The sequence below is a fragment of the Lygodium microphyllum genome, chromosome 5 (genome assembly GCF_053477565.2).
Source record: "Lygodium microphyllum isolate KBCC chromosome 5, Lygodium_microphyllum_v1.1.10, whole genome shotgun sequence".
Lineage (NCBI taxonomy): Eukaryota > Viridiplantae > Streptophyta > Polypodiopsida > Schizaeales > Lygodiaceae > Lygodium > Lygodium microphyllum.
The window spans coordinates 77683698-77704854 of NC_141139.1; the positions used below are offsets into that span (position 1 = coordinate 77683698).

Sequence of the window (21157 nt, forward strand, 5' to 3'; positions counted from 1 at the left end):
TTATGGCACCTTTCTTCAATGGGTCATTACCTTTGTGCTTTCTCCTAATGGATTCCTTGTCCCATCTTCTACTTCTCTTCCATCACAACCTCCACCTCCTATTTCTTCTCCTCCCATAATGTAGGATAGCTTTGATGATGATGCTCCTTCCTTGTTGGTTCTCCACTGAAAGCACTCTTGCATGCAACCTCCTTTATATCTTGCCTCTCCATTCCTCTTTCTGTTCCTTCTCCTACTACATAGGTTGTTGCTCTGACTATCTTTGTTAGCTCCCTTTCTACATTCCTTTCCTACACAAATCTATTTGTAGCCCAACAAGATGGGCAACTTGATCCTCAAAATCCTCCTTTGCAGATGATGATATCTAGACTAATGCTTGTATAGATGGTTTTCAATGTCCAAGCTACCTTAGAGATAGCATTTATTTCCTGTCTCAAGTCCATGTACACAGGAGTTTATACCTCTTTGTAGGACAAGGTTGATTCCTTGATACGAAAACTAAGTAAAGAGTGTCCAAGCTACATTAGAGATAGCAATTACTTCTTATCTTGAGTCCATGTACACAGTAGTTTATACCTCTTTCTAGGACAAGGTTGATTCCTTGATACAACAACTAAGAAAATATTTGGAGGACTTGGCCTCTGAGAAGGCTACCCTTAATGGCATTCATAAAAAAATAACCAAGGCTATTGCTATCATGTATTCATAGAAAGTTAGCATTCAAGATTTGGAAGCCAAATTAGTTGTATCTCAAGCCATTGCTATTTTCTGTACTACAGAGTGGGATCATGATCTTTCAAAGATGCTTGGTCTAGCTACTAAACTTGGTACTTGTGAGGGTGAGTTATAATAGACTCATGATACTTTTGAGTCCCAGTAAGAAGACCATCTAAGACTAATAGAGTCATGTAGCTGAGCTTTTTGTTTCTCCTCCCATTTTTGTGGTCACTTCTAAGTTGCCTTCCATGGTTGATCTTGTGTATCTTCAAAAGTAGTCTAAGCTCTATGATGCCTTTTCTAAGAACGTGGAGCAAAAGAATGAACTTTTTATATGAGGATTTCCTCTTTTTTTTAATATTGCCTCTCCTCCTCCATCCTTTTGGATCTCAGTGTGGCAACAATATGCACTTTATATTTCTCTTGCCACTAATGATTTAGATCTCCCTATTGATGATTGGACAAATCCTTCATCTTTTGACTTGTTAAGATCGGTATTTGATAAAGTAGTGAACCAACTTATTAGCAGTGAAGTACATTGATCTATTTCATATACATCAAAGGTGATCTTTAGATTTCTAATGAGGATATGAATCTCTAAGTAGGGGATGTGATTCTTCAAGTTGCTTTATATGTGCACTCTATGGAGTTGGATTTATTGGAGGCCCCATTACATGTGTGCCCAACATACCGCATGGTGTCACAAGTGTCATTGGCATTCACCTCTAGATGATTCTATGCTGGTCCAATGCCATTGACACGCTACCTTCTATAAATCTCACATCCAACCTTTGCAAAGTACTATGCTTGACCATATTATTGCCGATCCTCCATTTTTTATTTTTAAAAAGGCTTTCCATTACTGTAGTTCTTTCTATGTGTGCTAGACACTTCCCTAAGTGTTACTTATCAACAAATGGCTCATTGCCTTCCTCATTATATCACCTTACTTACTTCTTGTCCTAATTCCATTTCTCTTTTACCTTTTATCCCTTCTAATGTCCCCCAAATTCTTATATTTACTATATGTTCCTTTATTACAGATTCCACATTTTTTTTTACCCTTATAGATCTCCCTCTAGTTGAACCACCTATTGCTTCTACCTTTTTCAAAGATTTCCTTCAAACCTTTGTCATGTTTTCCTCTTTTTCTTGCATCCCTCTCCCTTCAATTATCTTGTTTCCATGATTTATCATTCCCATCTCTTCATTGTTCCTCCCTTATTCCCCTTTATTAGCTAGAAGAATATATCAATCTCCCTCCATAAATGGTTCTTTACACACCTAGATTTGACAATGATATCCTTCAATGATGGCAATAGACATTATAGGATTTCTTAACAGGACCAATATTTAATTGGTGTATCAATTTTGATTTCTAGGATACTCATACGGCTTGCCCTACCTTGAGTTTGCTCCAACATAGGCATAGTCAAGGGATGTCTTTGTGTACTTACCTACACATTTTTATTGGTACTTGGCATTTATGCACCAATAATTTCACATTAATACATGCAAGTCAATTCCATTGTTAATTCCTAATGAGCATGTGTCTCCTACTTAGATGGATGTACTTTATTATTTTTCATAGGTACTTTCTACAAGATTTGGAATTTTTCTAGAGAGCACGTGTTCCAAAATGCCCTCTTATTTTGTTGATGATAACCAAAAAGGTGAAGAGACTAAAGTTTTGTGTGCAATTTTAAAAATAGCACTTGCATCTTGGCAAGCATGCAAATTTATTTTAGTTCTCATGAAAATATAATGCAATTTCCATTTTTGGGGTTTTCACCTTTCACATTACTATTCCTCTTTTGTGCCTATATGTATGTGATTGTTTGTGTATGTGTGGATGTATTCTATGCCTATATATGTAATGTGTGTGTGCTATCCTCTTCGAATGTATGGATAGTCTAGAGGATCATGCAAGTTGAAGATTCCATTTGCAAATCACACTAATTATAGTGATTCCATTAAAAACAAGATCTGTCTGTTGTTTTGAAGATGGACATACCATGGAAAACTCTTATATCCTTTAAATGTGTGTTCTGTCATTTTCTTCATGATTGACTAGTTAATAAATCATTATCTTTTCTTGTCATTCTTTTCTTAGATCCATGTTCTCTTAAAGATATGATTTGGGTTTTATCTTTAGTGGTGTTCACTTTGGAGTTAATAAAGTCAAGATAGAAAGATGACTAACTGTAAGGGTTCTCTATGTTACCTCTTTCCAATGTTGTGAGGGCACTCCCTAGCTAAGTGTGGATATGTTATATGCTTAAAGTGATTGATTTTTTTTGTTGTGTTTTGTTATTTTTTGGAGCTTTATTGCCTATTTGATGCATGCTTATGAAGAGTTTGAGTCTTTGATTATGGTTTTGAGAGTGTTAGGATGAATTTGGATTTTTTTGAACTTCTTTTGATAGATGTTGGGTTTTGATTGCTTATACGAGATTTTTAAAGCACTTTTTGCCTTCTATTTGAAGCTTCATGACTATGGAATAATATTTTGGTTATGATTTGAGACTATTTGGGTGGCTTTTGATTGGTTGATATGGGTCTTTTTAAAACTATCTGGTTTATTGCTTTCTATTTGCCTTCTGTAGCTTTTGTGAGCTCATGTAGGCTTCTTTAGCCTTCTATATGTGTAGGTTCTATATGATGGGTTAATAGCTTGGGAATGTTTTTCTTTTTTGGAAATAGGGGAATTGGAGCTCTTCTTACCTAGTTTGATTGAAGAAAGTGATAATTGAAGACTTGAGTGACAATGGTGGTAGTTCACTTTGAAGGGACACCATAGTGCCTCTAGTGCATCTTTAGATCACGTATATCCTTTGGAGGGTAGCTCCATATTCAAGAACATGTGAGAGAGTGATAAAGAGTAAGAGAATCATTTTTATAATCAATCTATTGTATCTGTGAGAGGTTCAGAGATTGTGAGACAAAATAATAATGAATGCATTGTTGAAGACAACTTTTGCAATATTATTAGATTATTTTCAACTCATATCAGCATGTGGATGAGTTGTTTTTAGAACAAGATCATATGTTTTGTTGAAGATGTTACTGTGGGAGAATTGTATTATGATACTACATGAATTTGTTTCCTTTGTTCCTATTTTTCTTGTGTGATGCTATCAAAAGCTTAAGAATATGCTTGTTGGTGTGACAATGTATACTTTATTGTAGTTTTTTTCACATATTCTTAGTGTTCTCTACAGATTCCATCTTTTCCACATAGCTTTCTTGTAGGCCTCAATGGAAGCAACATATTTGGCCTTAGTGTTAGAGAAGGCATTACATGGCTATAATTGAGAAACCCGTGGCATTGCACGTGCTCTAAATGTGAATAAAAAACATATCATAAACTTCGTAGAGTCCACATTCCTTGAAAAATCAACATCTTCATACCTAAGGATAGATGCAGCCTTCCTTCCAAAGAAAATTCACATACCTCTAGTGCCATAATTATGATACTCTTCATTGCTTCCCAATTCTTTCCAAGGTTTGCCATAAACTTGCTAAACCATTTCCACTACATAAGCAATGTCTGGATGATGTGTAGCTACCATAGCATCCATCAAGCTACCAATAGTGGATGCTTAAGTTATCTTGTCCATTTAAGCTTTCTTCTCATCTAACTTAGGGTTTTTCTCTCTTGGACGACTTAAAAATATGGATGCAACAAATCATTGATATCCTTTCCCCTCTCTACAATGAAACACTTAGGTACCTTCTCAATGTACTCCTTTTGAGACACAAGGAGAACCTTCTTATATATATGTCTTATAATTTGCAAGCCAAGAATATGATTGAATTCCCCAAGTCCTTCATGTCAAATCTTTCTTGCTACAATATTTTCTTCAATACAAGTGACTCCCCCATAATAAGCATGTCATCCACATAAATAATTGATATCATAAGGATACCACCCATAGCTTTTTGTATGTATAGATAATAATTTGTCTTCCTCCTCATATACCCTTGAGACCTCATGAAAGCATCATAATTATGATGCCATTTGATTGGACCTTGATACAATCCATATAAGCTCATGTTGAGCTTATATACCACTTGTTCCTTACCTTGCACAATAAAGCCTTCTATTTGTTGCATATATAATTACTCATGCAAATATCATTGCAAGAGATCTATATGTTATTGTCCATTTGTACAAGTTCCATGTGTTCCTTTGGAAACTAATATGTGCACAATATGAGGAGTGGTCATCTTGGATATTTGTGACAAGATCTCATCAAAGTCTATACCCTTCTCTCGCTTAACTTTCTTGGCTACCGATCTTGCCTCTTATACTTCAATAATACATCACGTAGAGACATTTTCAACTTATAAACCCATTTGCATGGTAATGAATTATTTCCCTTAGGCAAAGGAACCAACTCCGAAGTGGCATTTTTAAGCAAGGAATCCATCTTTGATTGCATAGCCTTCTTCCACTTGTGACTATCATTCTTGGTCATAGCATCATCATATTACATGAAGGCTATCCGCAATCTATAACCATAACGTAATCAAGAGACATTATATTTCTATGATGGTCTAGAGACTCTTGTAGATCATCCCAATACCTACTTAACTTGAGCATATGCTATTCCAGTTGTCTATCTTGTTGTTTGTAGGGTGACCACGTAGTTGTGGCACTTTTGTCTCAACCTATCTTGGTTGCCCTAGTCTTGCATCCTATGGATAATTTATAATGCTACTTCACAAAATTTTTGGCTATATAGATATGTCTGGGAGATTCTCTCTCCTTTTTTATGTCTACCTCCTTCATATTGTGTGGGTCTTGCACCAATTTTCTTGTTGTCAATTCTATCTTTGCCCCCAACATGACTATCACTCAATTTCTTTCCTTTTAAAACATTTGGGGAGACTTGGAGCCTTTTCTTGTTCATTACTTGTGGTTGACCTTTCTCTCCTTATCTTTAGCTACTTACAAAGTGAACAAACAAGGCTCTACAAGACCTTGTTTCCCTTCTAGGACATGGGATCTTAACATTACTCTTGCTACTATTGTCTTTGGACTTGAATGTGTGAAAAGAGGTTTCATCTTCCAATTAAAGCTTGATTTCTTGGACGCCCACATCTAAGAGAGGGACATGATCTAATATGTTGATTATGTCCTCCACTTGATCCAAGGATTCCATGAGTTAAAGTCAATGAGGGTTTGATTCTTGCTCTAACACCCCTATTAAGATGGTTAAGTTTATGGTAACAATCAATTGCAAATGACCTTGGCTTTGTTTAATATTTAATTCCATTGCGTAAGTTGTTGAAAAAGAAACAAAAGTTCAAATGGTTCAACTCTTGGAAACAAGTGTTTGAATCATTAAAAGATCTAATTTTCAAAGCAATAGCATTAAATTATCCTAGTTTTGAAGAACCTTTTCTTTTAAAAATAGACGCTTCCAATGTTGGGATTGGAGCAATATTGCTACAACAAGATAACATTTTCTTTTAAAAATAGACACTTTAATGTTGGAATTGGAGTGATATTGCTACTACAAGATAATCTTAATAAATGGAGACCAAATTGTTTTATTAACCGCTCTCTTACAAAAACAAAAGGACTATCGTGGTAGAGAGAAATCTAAGTCTTATAGGCAATCATGCAGTAAGTCCCATGGTTCTAAGTTTTCTCTTACTTGTCATTATTGTGGGCCGTAGGGTCACATAAGGCCACAATGTTATAAAATGTGTGATGATAAGTGTGAGAAAGAAAAAGGAAAAGTGTAAGATAATGCCAATTTAGTGAAATTATTCCAAAGTCCTCTATCAAGATTGAGGAGATATTGAAGGACAATTTTGACGATTTCATTGTTGTAGCTTCTTCACTTGATGCTACTAGGTTGACTTATGCTCAATCTTCTTACTCTCAATGTTGGCTTTTTTATTCGAGGGCTTTATCTCACGTTACCTTACATCATCATTGGTTGTCTACCTATTGTACTATTACAGATTTGGTTAGACTAGGAGATGACATTGCATTGGACATTATTGGCATAGGTGGTGAGATTGCAATTTGGTACTAGTGCCCGTTTATTTTGTATCATGTAGGCCATTGTCCCAGCTTTTAGCTAAAAGCATGATCTCTGCAGGATAGTTGGATGATGAGAAGTATCATGTCTCTTTTTGTGATTATACATGGAAGATTACTCGTGATAGTCTTCTTTTTTCTCAAGGTTCCAGGGTTGGCCGCCTCTATCCCTTACTTCTATTTGGATCTATTAAACATGTTTTGGTTGTGACCAATCTTCCATATGTATCTCTTTGACATCGGTGTATTGGACATATGTCTTTGAAAGGGATGAAAGTCATGACTTGTTTAGAGTATCTCCCACCCCTTGACAACTCTCATTTTGGTTCATGTGATTATTGTTTATATGGGAATTATATGGAAAGTAGACATGTAACTCTCATAAAAAGTTTGGCCCTATATGCATGCATGAGCCTTTGTCTCTTATTCATATGGATATTTGTGGTCCCATACCTTGTTAGTCATGGGATGGTGCTAAGTACTTTATCATGTTGATTGATTACTATTCACATAAAGTTTGGGCATATCCTATTATGCTGAAACTAGAGGTGTTAGCTACATTTTAGTGCTTTCTTGCTATGGTTGAGAAACATTCTAGGGTATAGGTTGAAATACCCAAGGTCTGACAATGGGGTTGAATATCTCTCTAAGGCTTTTAAGTAGTTTTGTGATGGGAGGATATTAAGCATTAGTTGATTGCCCCTTACACCCCACCCCAAAATGGTGTTAGAGAGTGCATGCGTAGGACTATTCAAAAAAGAGTTAAGAGTATTCTTAGTCAAGTCGGCTTACCATAGTACTTTTAGGTTGAGGCAGTACTACTACAATTCATCTAATTAATAGATCCCATACATTACTCTAGGTGGTAGAGTTGGAGAGTAGGTATGTCTGGTAAATCTGCCTTGTGTGCACACTTGCAAGTCTTTGGATGTGAGGCTTTTTGTCATATTCCCAAACACAAATGCAACAAGATGGATTCAAAAACTATCAAATGTATCTTCTTTGGATATGGTGATCTAGGTGAGATGGGCTATCGCCTTTGGCATCCCCAAGCTTAAAAGGTTATTTACAACCATGATGTTGTGTCTCATAAAGATAAGATGTATAAGCAACCTGAGCATGTATATTGGGTGATTTTTCAAGAGAAGCCTCCTAATAAAGTACAAGTAGCCCCAGTTAGATAGTTTACTACAATTGTTGATGTGGCTCAAGAACTGCTTGTTGTGTAAGATCTTGATGTTGGATAGATAGGAAAGACCATCTAGGCCCCATAACAAGTCTTGAGATGCTCCACTAGAGCCTCACATCCTCCTAATCATTTTGAGCCGTTTATGCATTATGTTATGGTGATAGATTTTGGTGAAGCTCTTACTTATGAGGAGGCTATGTGTAGATGGGATAGTCAAACATGAGGTATGCTTCTCACATACTTGGTATGCACATTACGTGCAATCGCTCCAAGGGGCTTCTCTACTTGTCATAGAAGAAGTACACTCGTAAAGTTCTTGAATGGTTCCATATGTAGGATTGTAAGCCTATTGGCTACACATTGCCTTCTCATGTGAAGGTTAGTCATGTATATTATCCCCAGTTAGATGATGAGACAGCCGAGATGGCAAATATCTCATATGTATTCAGAGTGGGCAACTTGATATATGCCATGATGGCCATTAGACATGACATAGCATTTGCAATAGGAGTTGTGACTTGTTATATAGTGACACCTAGTGGGAGTTGTGATTCGTGATATGATGACACCTAGCGGATAACATTGAGACACCATGAAGGATATCATATGATACCTTAAGGGCACTGTAGATATGTGCATTTGGTATGGTGGCAAGCATACTAGAGTCATGGGCTACACTCACTCATATTATGTAGGACATACAAATAGTAGGAAGTCCACTTTTGGCTATGTCTTGACATTTGTTGGGGGTGCTATTTCTTGGATATCTAGCATGTAGAAATGCATGGCCTTATCTACTACCAAGGCTGAGTACATTGCACTCCATTGAGGCTTGTAAGGAGGCAAAGGTAAATCTTGGTATTACTATGACTGCGATCTTCCATGAAAAGACCAGGAACATTGAGATGTGCTATCACTTCATTAGAGAGGTGGTAAAGGACAAGTCCCTTGAGCTTGTCAAGATCTCAATTAACAAGAATGTTGGTGCTTTGCTCACTAAAATGTCCTAGTGGAACGATATACCTTCCTTAGGAAGATGATGGGCGTAGGATGAGATGATGTTTATTCCTCATCATGCTGTACTTATATGCACACCTTGTACTTTGTCACTTCTTTTTTTCTTCTTTTCTCCTCACTTAGGCACATTCACCTTTAAGTGGAGGTTGTTGGGGGTTAAAGGTTGCTTGTGCCTAGTTGCCTGCATTTGCTATACACTTAGTGCTCACACACTTCTATATTATAGGTGGCGGCCACCCATCACTATCACTTTATTCTTTATTCTTTACATGACAATAGAATAAGGGAAGGAAGGATATACATTGTGACTATTGGAGTTCCCACATACCATATTGCTTTTTTTCATTTGAACCTTCATAGCTCTTGCTTCTGCTTGTGCTTCCACTCTTGCTCCACCTTTCAATTTTCCACTAACCCATTGGCTACAAAAGCTTGTAGAACTATCCTATAAACTTATATGGGTCATTCCTTGTTGTGTGATTGCCTAGATATTTGGCAATGTTGGTATTTTTGAGGTAGGTTCCTTATTTTGTATGCTAGCTTCTAGTCGAGAAAATACATAGGCAATTAATATAGAAGTGACATCTATATGGGTTCTATTAGGTAGGAGGTGTCATTGAAAAGGCTAGTGATTTTGACCATGTTTTCTAGGCATTCCTATGTTGATTATAAGATGTCTTAATCCATCCAAATCATCCTTATTCTTCTTATTTACTTTTCTTTTTAAACATGAGAAGCCTTTTGATAGCATCTTTAGTGGTGGTTCTAAGATATATTATATTGTCTCCAAGTTCTTGGAGTGTCTCTCCCTTGGTGCGAACTGAACTAATTTCCTGTAATCTATCCAAGGTTACCTTCATGTTGTCATGAACACTCTTAGTATTCCAAGAGGTCGTCATCCTTCCTAAACCTAGATGCTTGAGGTCAATCAAGATTTCTACATAGCTAATGAGCCTATGGAGATTCTTGCTCTTGGGCCAATGTTGATGTGCAAAAAGGAGCCACCACAAGGTCCTAATGTTTCGAGGTGGGGTTGGTGTTAGAGCCTAGGCCATTCAATTCTTTTCCCATGGTTCAAGTCCTATTTGACTTGATTGATCATTTTTGGCTTCAAATTACTTCTAGGTCAATTGCAATATACTTTTACAAAGTGTTCAATAAAGAGATCCTTGAGCAATATGAATGAGCCTTTTTTGGTGGCATAAAGCCCATGAACAAGATTCACCCCTATTCTTTTAGGCACAATTCGAATTCTTGTGCCTGCTTAGCATCATCCATAAGGTTGTTAGCCTCGTAGGCTTGCTCGAACTATCCAACAAAGCTATAAGGGTTGTCTCACTAGCTTGATTTTTATCCAATATCTTGGCTGTAAGAGGGATCTTTGCTTAATCCTTAGTTATTAGTGTGTTCCCCATCTTGATCAAAAGGGTTTGAGTGATGTGCACTCCTACTTGAAGTATGTTCATGTAGTCAAACACATGTCATTGCATAATATGTGATGACAAACCTTTTAAGGATCCTGGAACTTTTAACATTCAACAACATCATTTGTATGCGACTTATTTGTGCTTACATGGTTGTAAGTTGCTTTCTTGTATCATTCTTGATGTCCATTAACTAACAATATTTGTCCCTTGGCCTTACAACTTTATGAGCTTCCATTCCATGACTTAGATGTCATACTCAAGATGTTGAAGTCAACAGTATGTTGGAAGGTGCCAATGGTAGCTTGGAAGTCATCCAAGGCTCCTCTCAAATTTTTGGTTCTTTCCAACATGCTAAGTATTGTACATATGATCTTGATATCAATTGTCCTGTAAGGAGTAGGGTCTCTTCTTGCAATAGGAGTTAGGAGCTCATGTCCACTTCTCAATTTCATGCACCTACACATGAGATTTTTGAGTCCTAGGTAAGTATCCTAAGATGTTGTCTCATAGGTGCTCAAGGTCTTAGCTACGTAAGTTGACAATCTTTCTATATCCATGTCTTCCATGATAATGCAATTTATTAAAACTTAAGGTCATGAATCCTTATACACTCCCACATTTTGACCTCTAGGTGGTTTTCCAATGGTCATAGGTTTGCTAGGGCATTTTCTCTAAGTCTTTATCTCAATATCTACAATGCTTGGACTTAGCTCATTTATTTTTCTTGGGATTTGTAAGGCATTTCCTTTCATAGGTTATTGAGGGAATTCAACATAAGGAAAATGATGCTATCTACCTCACTCTCTTGATGGGTTTCCTCACTAATGGTTATATGATTTGATTGGTACTCTTTGTTACCTATTCTTAAGGTTTCTAGTAGTATCCATGTAGCTTGTAGCTTTGAACTCATCTTCACTCTATAAACTAGTATTCTAGTATTGCAAGGATATGCATCAAGTCTTGGTGGTCTTTAGGTTAGTATATATCTATAGATCATGTTATGGGATGGGGTATAGTCCTCAAATCCAATGAGAACTATTTCATCTAGGTCCACACAAGTGCTCTTCCATGCCTTTGTTTAGACTCTCACTACCTCAATTTTGTTTCCAAAAATCTTCTATTGGTCAAGTGTTTCTCATCCATGGTCTACCTAGGGGCATACATAATCATCAACCATTTCATGATGAAAAAGTAATTTAGAAATGCACACCTAGAATCTTGGCATGTCGATCCTTTAGAACACCTATAGGTTTGAACTTTGAACCATTAATGATTGTTGAGTTAAAGTGAACCCTTCTAATTTTGGATTCCCCCATGCCTTAATTATTTTGAAGTTGACTATGCTTACCTCGCTCCCATATCTATTATGCCTTGACTCTTTGAATCTGCTAGGGCTATCACTAGAAGTATTACATGATGCTCCACCCCTTCCTATAAGGTGCTAGAAGCTAAGGCTCTTGGTGCATGACTAGGTGTATGGACACACATTGAGTGGTTAAGCTAGTGGCCGCACTCTTGTGCTCTATTTACTTTTACCATATTTTTTGTGTCTCCTTCAATCCATGCCTTAAAGCTCCTCTAAATGACTTGATTTTCCTTTAGCAATACACTTACGAGTATGGTTATTGACCATTGTTAAGTATGAGACCAATTTCAAAATGATTCTCACGTCTACCTCTACAAATTTGGTGTATCTTTTTCTCCTAAGTATATGGTGACTTTGGTATAATGAACTCATTAGCTATTCTTGCTATTCAAGAATAGCCAATGATTCAATAAGAGATCCAACTCTTATAAAACTAATTTACGAGTTCTAGTCTTTGTGCTCCTCAAGCCTTGAGCACTTCTTAAAGCCTCCTTAGCTAAAGGCTTGAGTTTATCATCTTCTTTCTTCAACCACTCGTTAACCTTGCCTATTTTCTACAATTCTTGAAAAGGTTTAGGTTATTTTGAAATGTAAAAGCCTTTGATGGGTGTATCATTCAACTCCATATAGTTGGTCTACCATGCCTTGAAAACAAAGTGGTTGTTCTTTCACTCATTATAGCTCTTCTTTTAGCTCCTTTCTTAGAATCCTTATTTCCTATAGGTAAGTCATCCATCCTTAAGGGGTGTTGTAGGTTTATCCCTACCTTCTTACATAATGGCATTAAGGGGCACTAAATTAAGGACTCATACCTTATGCAATCACCACCATTCTCAATAAAAGCAATGAAATTGAAAGTAGCATGTATTTTCTTATTGAAGCCTTTCACTCAATACATTTATGATTATCCTTATTTTCTACGTCTTGTTTCTCAGAGCATGTTGAGGATATGTGGTTAAGTTTATCACAGATCCAACAAGAGGTCTCCTCGTGAGAGGATGTCACATGCCTCTCCCTTAACTAGGATGGATCAATATTCCATCAAGCATAAATTTCCCTCTTTGTTGTATGTGACATAAGCATTGGTGTATGATCCATCCTCTTTGTTGTATGTGACATAGGCGTTGGTGTATGATCAATCCTCTACTAGCTCTTTCACATAGTTGGCCAAAATGTCACTTGGAGGATGCAATAACGTGAAGGCTAGGTGGCCTAGGGATGCTTGGGGAATTGATATTAGGTGAGGTTGGCAATGCTAGTTGAGCTCCCTAACCATGAACTACTAGCGGATTCATTTGTTTCTTACAGGACGTTAAGCTCTTTTGCTTCTTCTATCTACTTTGCTTGTGCTAATAGGGTTGTGTGAGGCCTATCCGCAGTTCTTTCCCTATGAAAATCATCAAGTCGGATCACTTCCTAAAAAATTCTTTGTGGTTGTTGTGGTCTAGGTTCAAGTGCTATCAATAGCCCCATAGAGTCTCTCCTCTTGAAGTCTATCTCAATGATGAATAATTCTAAAATAGCCTTCTTAAAAGTTGGTATCTCAAAATTTGGTATTCATTTAAATTGCCTTCTAATTCTCAATGCATAATATTCTTTACTAGTCCTTGCTTTGTGTTGATAAGTGAGACTATGCAATTGTCCCCAAAACTTACTTCTACAAGTCCCTTGATGAAGCAATCATTTAAGGTTGACAAGTCAGATCTCTCTACAAAATCTAAGCTAGTAAACCAAGTTTGCCACCTCTACATAGTAAGAACAAAAGTTAAGAGCTATTTGTTTGAGGTTGTGAAACATTAGCTTCATGCACTTGAAATGCTCAACAAAGTTATAAGGTCATCTTTGGCTTGATCCTTATCAAACTCCTTTGCAACTAGGGGGATTTTCGTGTTTTGTGATTCCTAATTGTTATTTTCTAAGCAATTTGCTAGTAACCTAGCACTTGCATACACAGTTGAGTTGCTTTTAAGGATCTAAACTACTCAACGAAGTACACAATGGCCCCTTGAATGAATTGATGTTGTCATGTATAGGCTCTTATGATAATTAATTTAGTTTTCCTTTGATTAAAAAAGGTGGATCTAATTAGTAGATTTATATTGTGGATTTTTATTCTAATTGATCATCACATAATAATGACTTGTTGCACACATATACATGTAGTGTATACATGTAGCACCAACAACATTATGCAAGATGGATGGTTGAGAATTTAATATGTTGTTTCTTTGGTGATGAGTAGATCATAAGTGGTTGGAGAGACAGAGACAAAGATTTTGTGATTTTTATATTTACCAAGGGAGTGCTTTGGTGCATGAAAATAATATTTTGGATACTATTGATTTAAAATGTATTATGTATTAATGTACTTATGTGCAGGACTATTTGATATTTTTATATAACCTTCATTCTATACCCTTATCTAGGCATTGATTTATTAAGACAAAATATGACTTAGAATCTAAAATTGGATTTAGATATTAGGAAAGGCAAGGCAATTCATACAAAGAAGCATAAGGTGGATACAACATCCAATTTTCAGCATAAAAGATTTTGGAATACACAATACATGCATGAGGAAGGTGATCACTCATGAATGGGGGAAGATTGTTATATCATGCTCTTCCTCTTGTCTATTTCTCTCAATTTCCTTATATGCATCTCCATTTCTTTATGTTTGATTCAATTCAAGTAAAATTATTTTTAGTACATGGTGGAGGCTTGAATATATGTGGAGTGATCACTCTCCTACTTAGAAACAAAAAAGAATCAACAATGAACTCCAAACATCATTAGATAACCCAGATTGTAATACTTAAACATAATTTCTATCACCAATATTGAACATGGTTACATAAACAATGATTGAAAAAAGTAATGTGAACAAATGAACATCTCAATATCCTAAACTATCTAAATTGTGTTTTGACTATATGTCCATGTTAATGTGAACATTTATTCATAGAACTCCAACCAAACATCATAATCCCAGATATGTGATACATAGACCTCACCAACTACAAATTCAAACACACATACGATTATAGATTTATCCTCATGGAGTCCAAACTTTACATGTATAATTCACATTTTTCTTCACTGCATTTAGCTATATTATAAGTCATTGAAATCCATAGATAATCCTAACCTCTCATATGCAAGTTCCATTATTCTTATGTAAAATATGATCACTTCAATTTCCTGTGACTAGGACCAAGTTTCGATATGTTGTTGTCCCTAACATGCACTTATTAACACAAGTGTATCATGATATTTTCATCAAAATAGGAACTTACATCAGAAAGTAAAATATTATGATAACAAGAACATATATTGTTATGACTTGCAAAAGTGAACAACAAGTTCACCCATATATGAGTCAATAACTCTAGCTATATTATAGGTCATTAAAGTCCATGGAAATTCCTAACCTCTCATGTACAAGGTCCATTATCTAGCTATATTATAAGTCATTAAAGTCCAAGGAATTCCTAACCTCTCACGTACAAGTTCCATCATGTTTATGATAACTTCAATATTCCATGCTCAATACCAATACGTGCTAGATTATTGTCCCTAACATGCAACTATTAGTTCTAGTGTTTCATGATATTGTTATCAAACTAGGGACTTATACAAGGAAGTGCAAGCTTGCAAATGAATAATGAACAAGAAGTTCATGGCATATATGATTCAATGTTATTTTATTGATATTGTGGTACATCATAAGCGATTATCTTCATTTGCAACCAACATGCACATTTCTAGCTAGTAATGTACAACACTCAACTTTAGTCTAAATAGAACCAGTAGAGATTATTGGACCTTTAGGTAGTAGCATTCTATGTGCAATCACCATTCTAAAAAACACAATATTACTTGTTGATCCAAGTTAGTTTGTGGACAGCTTCGACCTCTGTTATTTTCTATCTCATGCCCTTTGAATTACAGCCTTCATTGCATTATAAAACCTATATGCATACCCAAATACATAAGTGCTTGCACAACCATAGTAAACAAAAATACAAGGATCACTTTCATTTTATTCAAGTCACTTGCTTACGCACATAGTCCTTCATTGCTGACCCAAGTTAGTTTTGTGGACACCTCTCACCTTAGTTTCTTTACTTTTGATGTTCTTTGAAATACTTCCTTTCTTTTGAGAAACTCTATGCATACTCAATTGCACAAGTGCTTGCATAGCCATACCAAAAAAACATGTCAGAACTACTTATATTTTATTATTAATCTCACTTGCTTATATATATGCCTATGTGCACAAATGATTTGTGAGTGTTAGAGTTCCAAAAAACATGTTTAGACCTCTCAATTTGTGCATAGAGACCTTTACCAAACTAATACTCTCAATTTGTGCATAGAGACAACTTCATGTGATAAACATTGACTCTAACTGCTCTTATGCTTTTTTTTCAAGGATTTTGGATGAGAGCTAGGGGGTGGACTAGCTGCAAATTACATTGTGCAAGCATGACTTTAATAGCCTTTTTCAAATGTACTTTATCCTAACCTCCAACATACATTGTGTAAGCATGACTTCAATAGCCTTCTTTCAATGCACTTCTTCTTACCCTATCTTCTAACCAATTGATTATACTTATAGCCCACTCATGAGCACCAAAGATTTACTTCAAGAGATTTGTCTAGTCATCTTTGTCTAGAGTTCATGGAGACGTGCAAAGGGAGAAATACAATCAAGTGGACACTAGTCCATCAAGACAACAAAGTATTAGCCATCCCACTCTTCTAGTCTTATTTCTTACAAGATCTTGCCCACAGTCTTGCTGACATGGAGTGGCACAAATACCACTTGTTATAATGTGGCTCTAACATTCAATTTTGATCATAGTTGTTGGCAATATAGTTTCAGTCCCTAATAAATTTCTTTGTTGTGTTTCTTTTAAAATAGAGAGGACACTTGTCTTTGTTTCAACTCTTACTAAGTATTGTTCCTACTTTGTTTACCCATTTTGACCTATCGATCACTTCTGCAACACCTACTATGATACTGACACACTTTATCTTTGCACTTGTAGACACAACCCACTAGTTGTTTCACTTACATCCACTTGCACTCAAGTGGCAAGGCCTAGTCTTGTTTGCCACAATTGTAGCTAAAGGTATAACTTTAGCTCTCTAGATTTAAAACGATTCTAGGAGTATCCCAAACAAAATTCATGAAGAACAAAAGCAATGGTAAATGTGAGTAATCATGATAAAATGTGCCATCTTCAATTTCTAAGAAAAAATAAGGGAACTCGAGAACAAGAGTGCTCTAGATCCCCAAATATTACAATAAAATGCACATGTTTGCCACATTATTTTGGATGACTAGAGTGTAAAACATGTCATTGGCTTATCAAGGGTTTCCATTAATACAATGAAAAAGAACTAAAGTTGAGAAAAATGATTTACAAGGAAATATCTTTGCAATTCATTGCTACTTAGCCTTCTAACCAAGTCATACAACGCTTCAAGATTATTAGGCAGGTTGACATATTTAAAGAAACTCATAAGGACATTGTTTATTATCACACGACGTCCTATCATTTGCAAGCTAGCCTTTGGTAGCTCATACAAGAAAACACACTATGTTGTCTACGAAAAGGAGACACCACTATGTATGGCACATCACACTAACCTTGTCACAAAATCTCCATACAAGGCAAAACGTATTGCACTTGCTACTAATAATATGACTAAGTGGGTTGTGATCATAGCAATCAAAAAGGTCAATGAACCATCTCATTGCACCAATTTTAAAAAAGGGCCTATATATTGAATGTTAGACCAATTGTCAAGCCCATGGAAGAGATATTTTGGTTGCTATCGATGTGTCTAAATGTGTTGAGACCAAATAATTTTTAAAAAATGATGCCTAGAAAACAACCAAGCTTTTGCACTAGCACATTTTGTCTCTTTGGCTATCCTTGATGTGGTTAGTGATCATGATAGGCATGTTTTTGAATAGGTAGTATTCAAACCCCTCTAGGAAATCTACAAGTTTCTTGCCTTTTTTGTCCTTAGTCCAACCGACAAGCCAAGAGAATAAACAAGGTTGTGTGAGCTATTTAACACCCAAGCTATTGAAAGACCATTAAAAATCCAAATTAGTCTTGAAGGCACACCCATTCATTAGGTAAAGGATAAATTGGAGTTTTCTTAATTATGTTTCAATCATAGTGTTTCAAGCCAAAATATTTCCCATTGGAGTATGAATATGTAATTCTTTCATAACCCCTTTATTTAGCAAATCAAAATTGATAGAGAAAAGGCACTAACTCACCCTTCATGATTAGCAAGTCTAGATGAAAATCAAACATTTGAAATCGATCTATTGATGCCAAACAAGGGATAAAGAAAATAGGCTTATTGTCACTCTTTGTCCTTATGATACTACCATAAAATACAATTCTAGATGCTTAAGACAATGATGCCTAGGGAATATCTAGTGCCCATCTTATGACTATCGTATATTGTTTTACTGGTGGCAAGCAAGCCCTTTCAAGTATGTTAAGAAGCTTATAAACTTGGATAAGACAAGGTGGAGGAAGACTTTGAAGGCATGTAATTTGAGAAAGTCAAATAAAAAAGGTGATTTCAATCAACAAGTTGAACAATAAAGAAATGGACCAAGACCTAGTACTCTTGTATAGCAAGCATAATAAGACAAAGACTAACTATGTTAACAAATAACCCCCAACATATGGCTATGCTCAAATAACTATGGAAATTGTCATATTTCTAAGAACATACTTGAAAAGGGAGAGGATGTACTACCATTGAAATATGAGTGAGAACTTTATGGTCTTCTCCCTAACAAAATACTTTAAAAAGAAAGATGAGATACCATTAGCTCATATTTGGCAAAATTCGATGGTTCTCATTATATTTATTCTACAAGCGTTAGTAGACATAAGAGCTAGCCACTCCATAAATAGAGACATTCGCAAGCTATGCCTTATTCAAGAATTGTGGGTAGGCATGTGCCTTAAATTAGTTGTGGACAAACGTGTCTCAAATTAGTTGTTATGAAGCATGCACGATATTGCTAACATGCTTTTCTTACTCATTTGACACAATCCCAACACATGCTCTAATAGGAAACAAGGTTTCTGTGCGGCTAGAAGCATTTATAATGGTTGTGAAGAGGATTTCCATTGTGGAATTACCCCACATCCTTTAATAGAAAATGAAAACATTAGCTTACTTGCTCCAATTATTCCATCTCTTGAGTGTTGCTCTATCTCAACACTTGACCACTCACTAGGTAACTAGCTAATTTAGAAATTCAATCAACTTTTGACTTTAAACCTTAAAATGGGGAGAACATTGTATAAGGGTTCTAAAACTCTACCAAAATTCCTTACAATTTTTTGGGAAGAAGACAAAGTCATTGCACCTATTTTTAAATGAGGGAAGGTTTTGAAAGTTCCCTTCAAAGACACTACTATGGCTTATATTCAAGAATCTACTTTAGGTAACTCCCAAAATATGGATGGAAGAATACATGCATTAAAAAAAAGTGCAACACTTGATAAGAAGTTTACGCTATAAGATAAGAAAGTTGAGATGGCAGATGAAAATTGCTTGCGCAAATAAAGCTTCCAAAAATGATTCCAGTATGGGCCGAAATTGATTTGTGTGTGTTATAGCATCATGTGTGGTCTAAGATACACACAATCTCAAGATGATCTTTAAAGTATTGTAAATAGACCTTGAAGTATTAAAAGTTCTAGCAAATCTCATGTACAACCAAAGCTCAAAATAATGTTTAAGGTAAAGCTTGCCAAATAGAGCTAGTTAAAAATACAAAAGCTAAGGAAGCTCCAACATAACTCATCAACACTCACAATACCAAATTTGTAGGTCAACTCATGATAAACATTCAAAGATTGAGCAATGAGCAAAACAACTGTTTCTTGATGTAGTTTGTGAATTATTGCACAAATTCATTTACACAATGGTCATTTAGATCTCTCAATCGACCAAAAGATGCAGTCTTAATAAATCCTACAGATTGTAATTGCTATACCAAAGCATACGTTATTTCTAATTAACACTTGAGGCTTCCATGTGAAACCAATTATTTATGATATACACTAGCTCCTAATCAATTGGAAGAGAATTCATTACTCCCTAAACAATTGTGGTAATATTAAAGAATGTATTCCCATCCACTAGACATTACTAATATATACATCAGCGTATTCTATCTATATGTTATATGACTAGATATGATTTATCAAACTAGCTAAAACTTTGGTAATAAAGGCAATTACTTGATTCTTAAAGCCATAAAGGCACATATTCTAATAAGACAATATTATAGTGAATCAAAAGCTTGCACGAAAAAGCATCAAGCTATAAAGACATTTAATAAGTACCGGATATCCTACCCAATGCAATAATCATTTATGAAGGAATATGATAACTGTAATGGCATGACCTTATACATGTGCATTTCATGAGTCAAAAGGATCAAAGTCTATGCATAAATGCTATTGCAATTTTCTTTTAGATAGATGGTGCATCATCAAAATCCAAAGAGACAAAAAGGCATTTGCAACCAAGGATGGACAACCATAGTTTTGCAACCTTTGAGATTGCCCAACAAACACCTTTGCAAAGGATGGTGGACAAAAGCCTTACAAGCCGCCCTCCCTTCCATGCAGTTGGGATGTCTGCCCACTCAGGGGGGGCTTCCTTCACACACACTCGGACGAGCCACTTGAGCTGTTTAGGCTACTTGAATCTCTACCAGGCGGATGCACAACTCTATCATCATTTGACTATCTGCCTCCAAGACTTCAGATAAAGTTCATCCACGCCCACTTGACTGCCGAGCTTTCTCTTTAGCCTTCTTGGCTTTCAGAGTGCGAGCATCCTCCTCCTCTTCCGCCTTCTGCTCGGTTTCCAGTTTTGCAAGCTGTTGGAAAAACCGGACAACCATGCTTTAAGAAATCTACTTGTCCTTCCGCCTTACAGCAAGTCAAGATGCATACGATACTCACTCACCTCGTCCAACACTGGCTTTAGCTCCCTGTATCGTCCTTCTGCGAGGTCAAATCCATCCTTGCGGAGTTCCTGACAATATTCCGTTTCCACAGGGATCCCACAAAATTGTTAACATTATGAGAAGAGATCTAGCATTACAAGTATACATGATGAATCAGTAGCAGATTTACCCACTTCTCCACTTTAATGAACCCGTCTCCACCACCCAATAAGCAAACAAAAGATTATTCTTTTGACTCCAGAGTCATGTTTAGCTCACAATAACCCTTTAATCGTCATACTCGTTGTGTTGATTCGTGGCCCTAAACAGCCAGGCTTACTGGACTGCTAAAGAAAACTGTTCACTT

General features: G+C 36.1%; 1 protein-coding gene across 1 annotated transcript in view; it reads right to left on the reverse strand.

Moving 5' to 3' along the window:
- Nucleotides 1-20133: 20133 nt before the first annotated feature.
- Nucleotides 20134-21157, reverse strand: part of LOC148036020 (Galactose oxidase/kelch repeat superfamily protein) — a 148477-nt gene continuing 147453 nt past the window's right edge. Inside the window, exons 19-20 of the mRNA XM_087678035.1 lie at nucleotides 20811-20879; nucleotides 20134-20721 (exon numbers count right to left, since the gene is read on the reverse strand). Coding sequence (XP_087534161.1) covers nucleotides 20614-20721; nucleotides 20811-20879 — 177 coding nt within the window. The 3' untranslated portion in view covers nucleotides 20134-20613. The remainder of the gene's footprint in view (nucleotides 20722-20810; nucleotides 20880-21157) is intronic.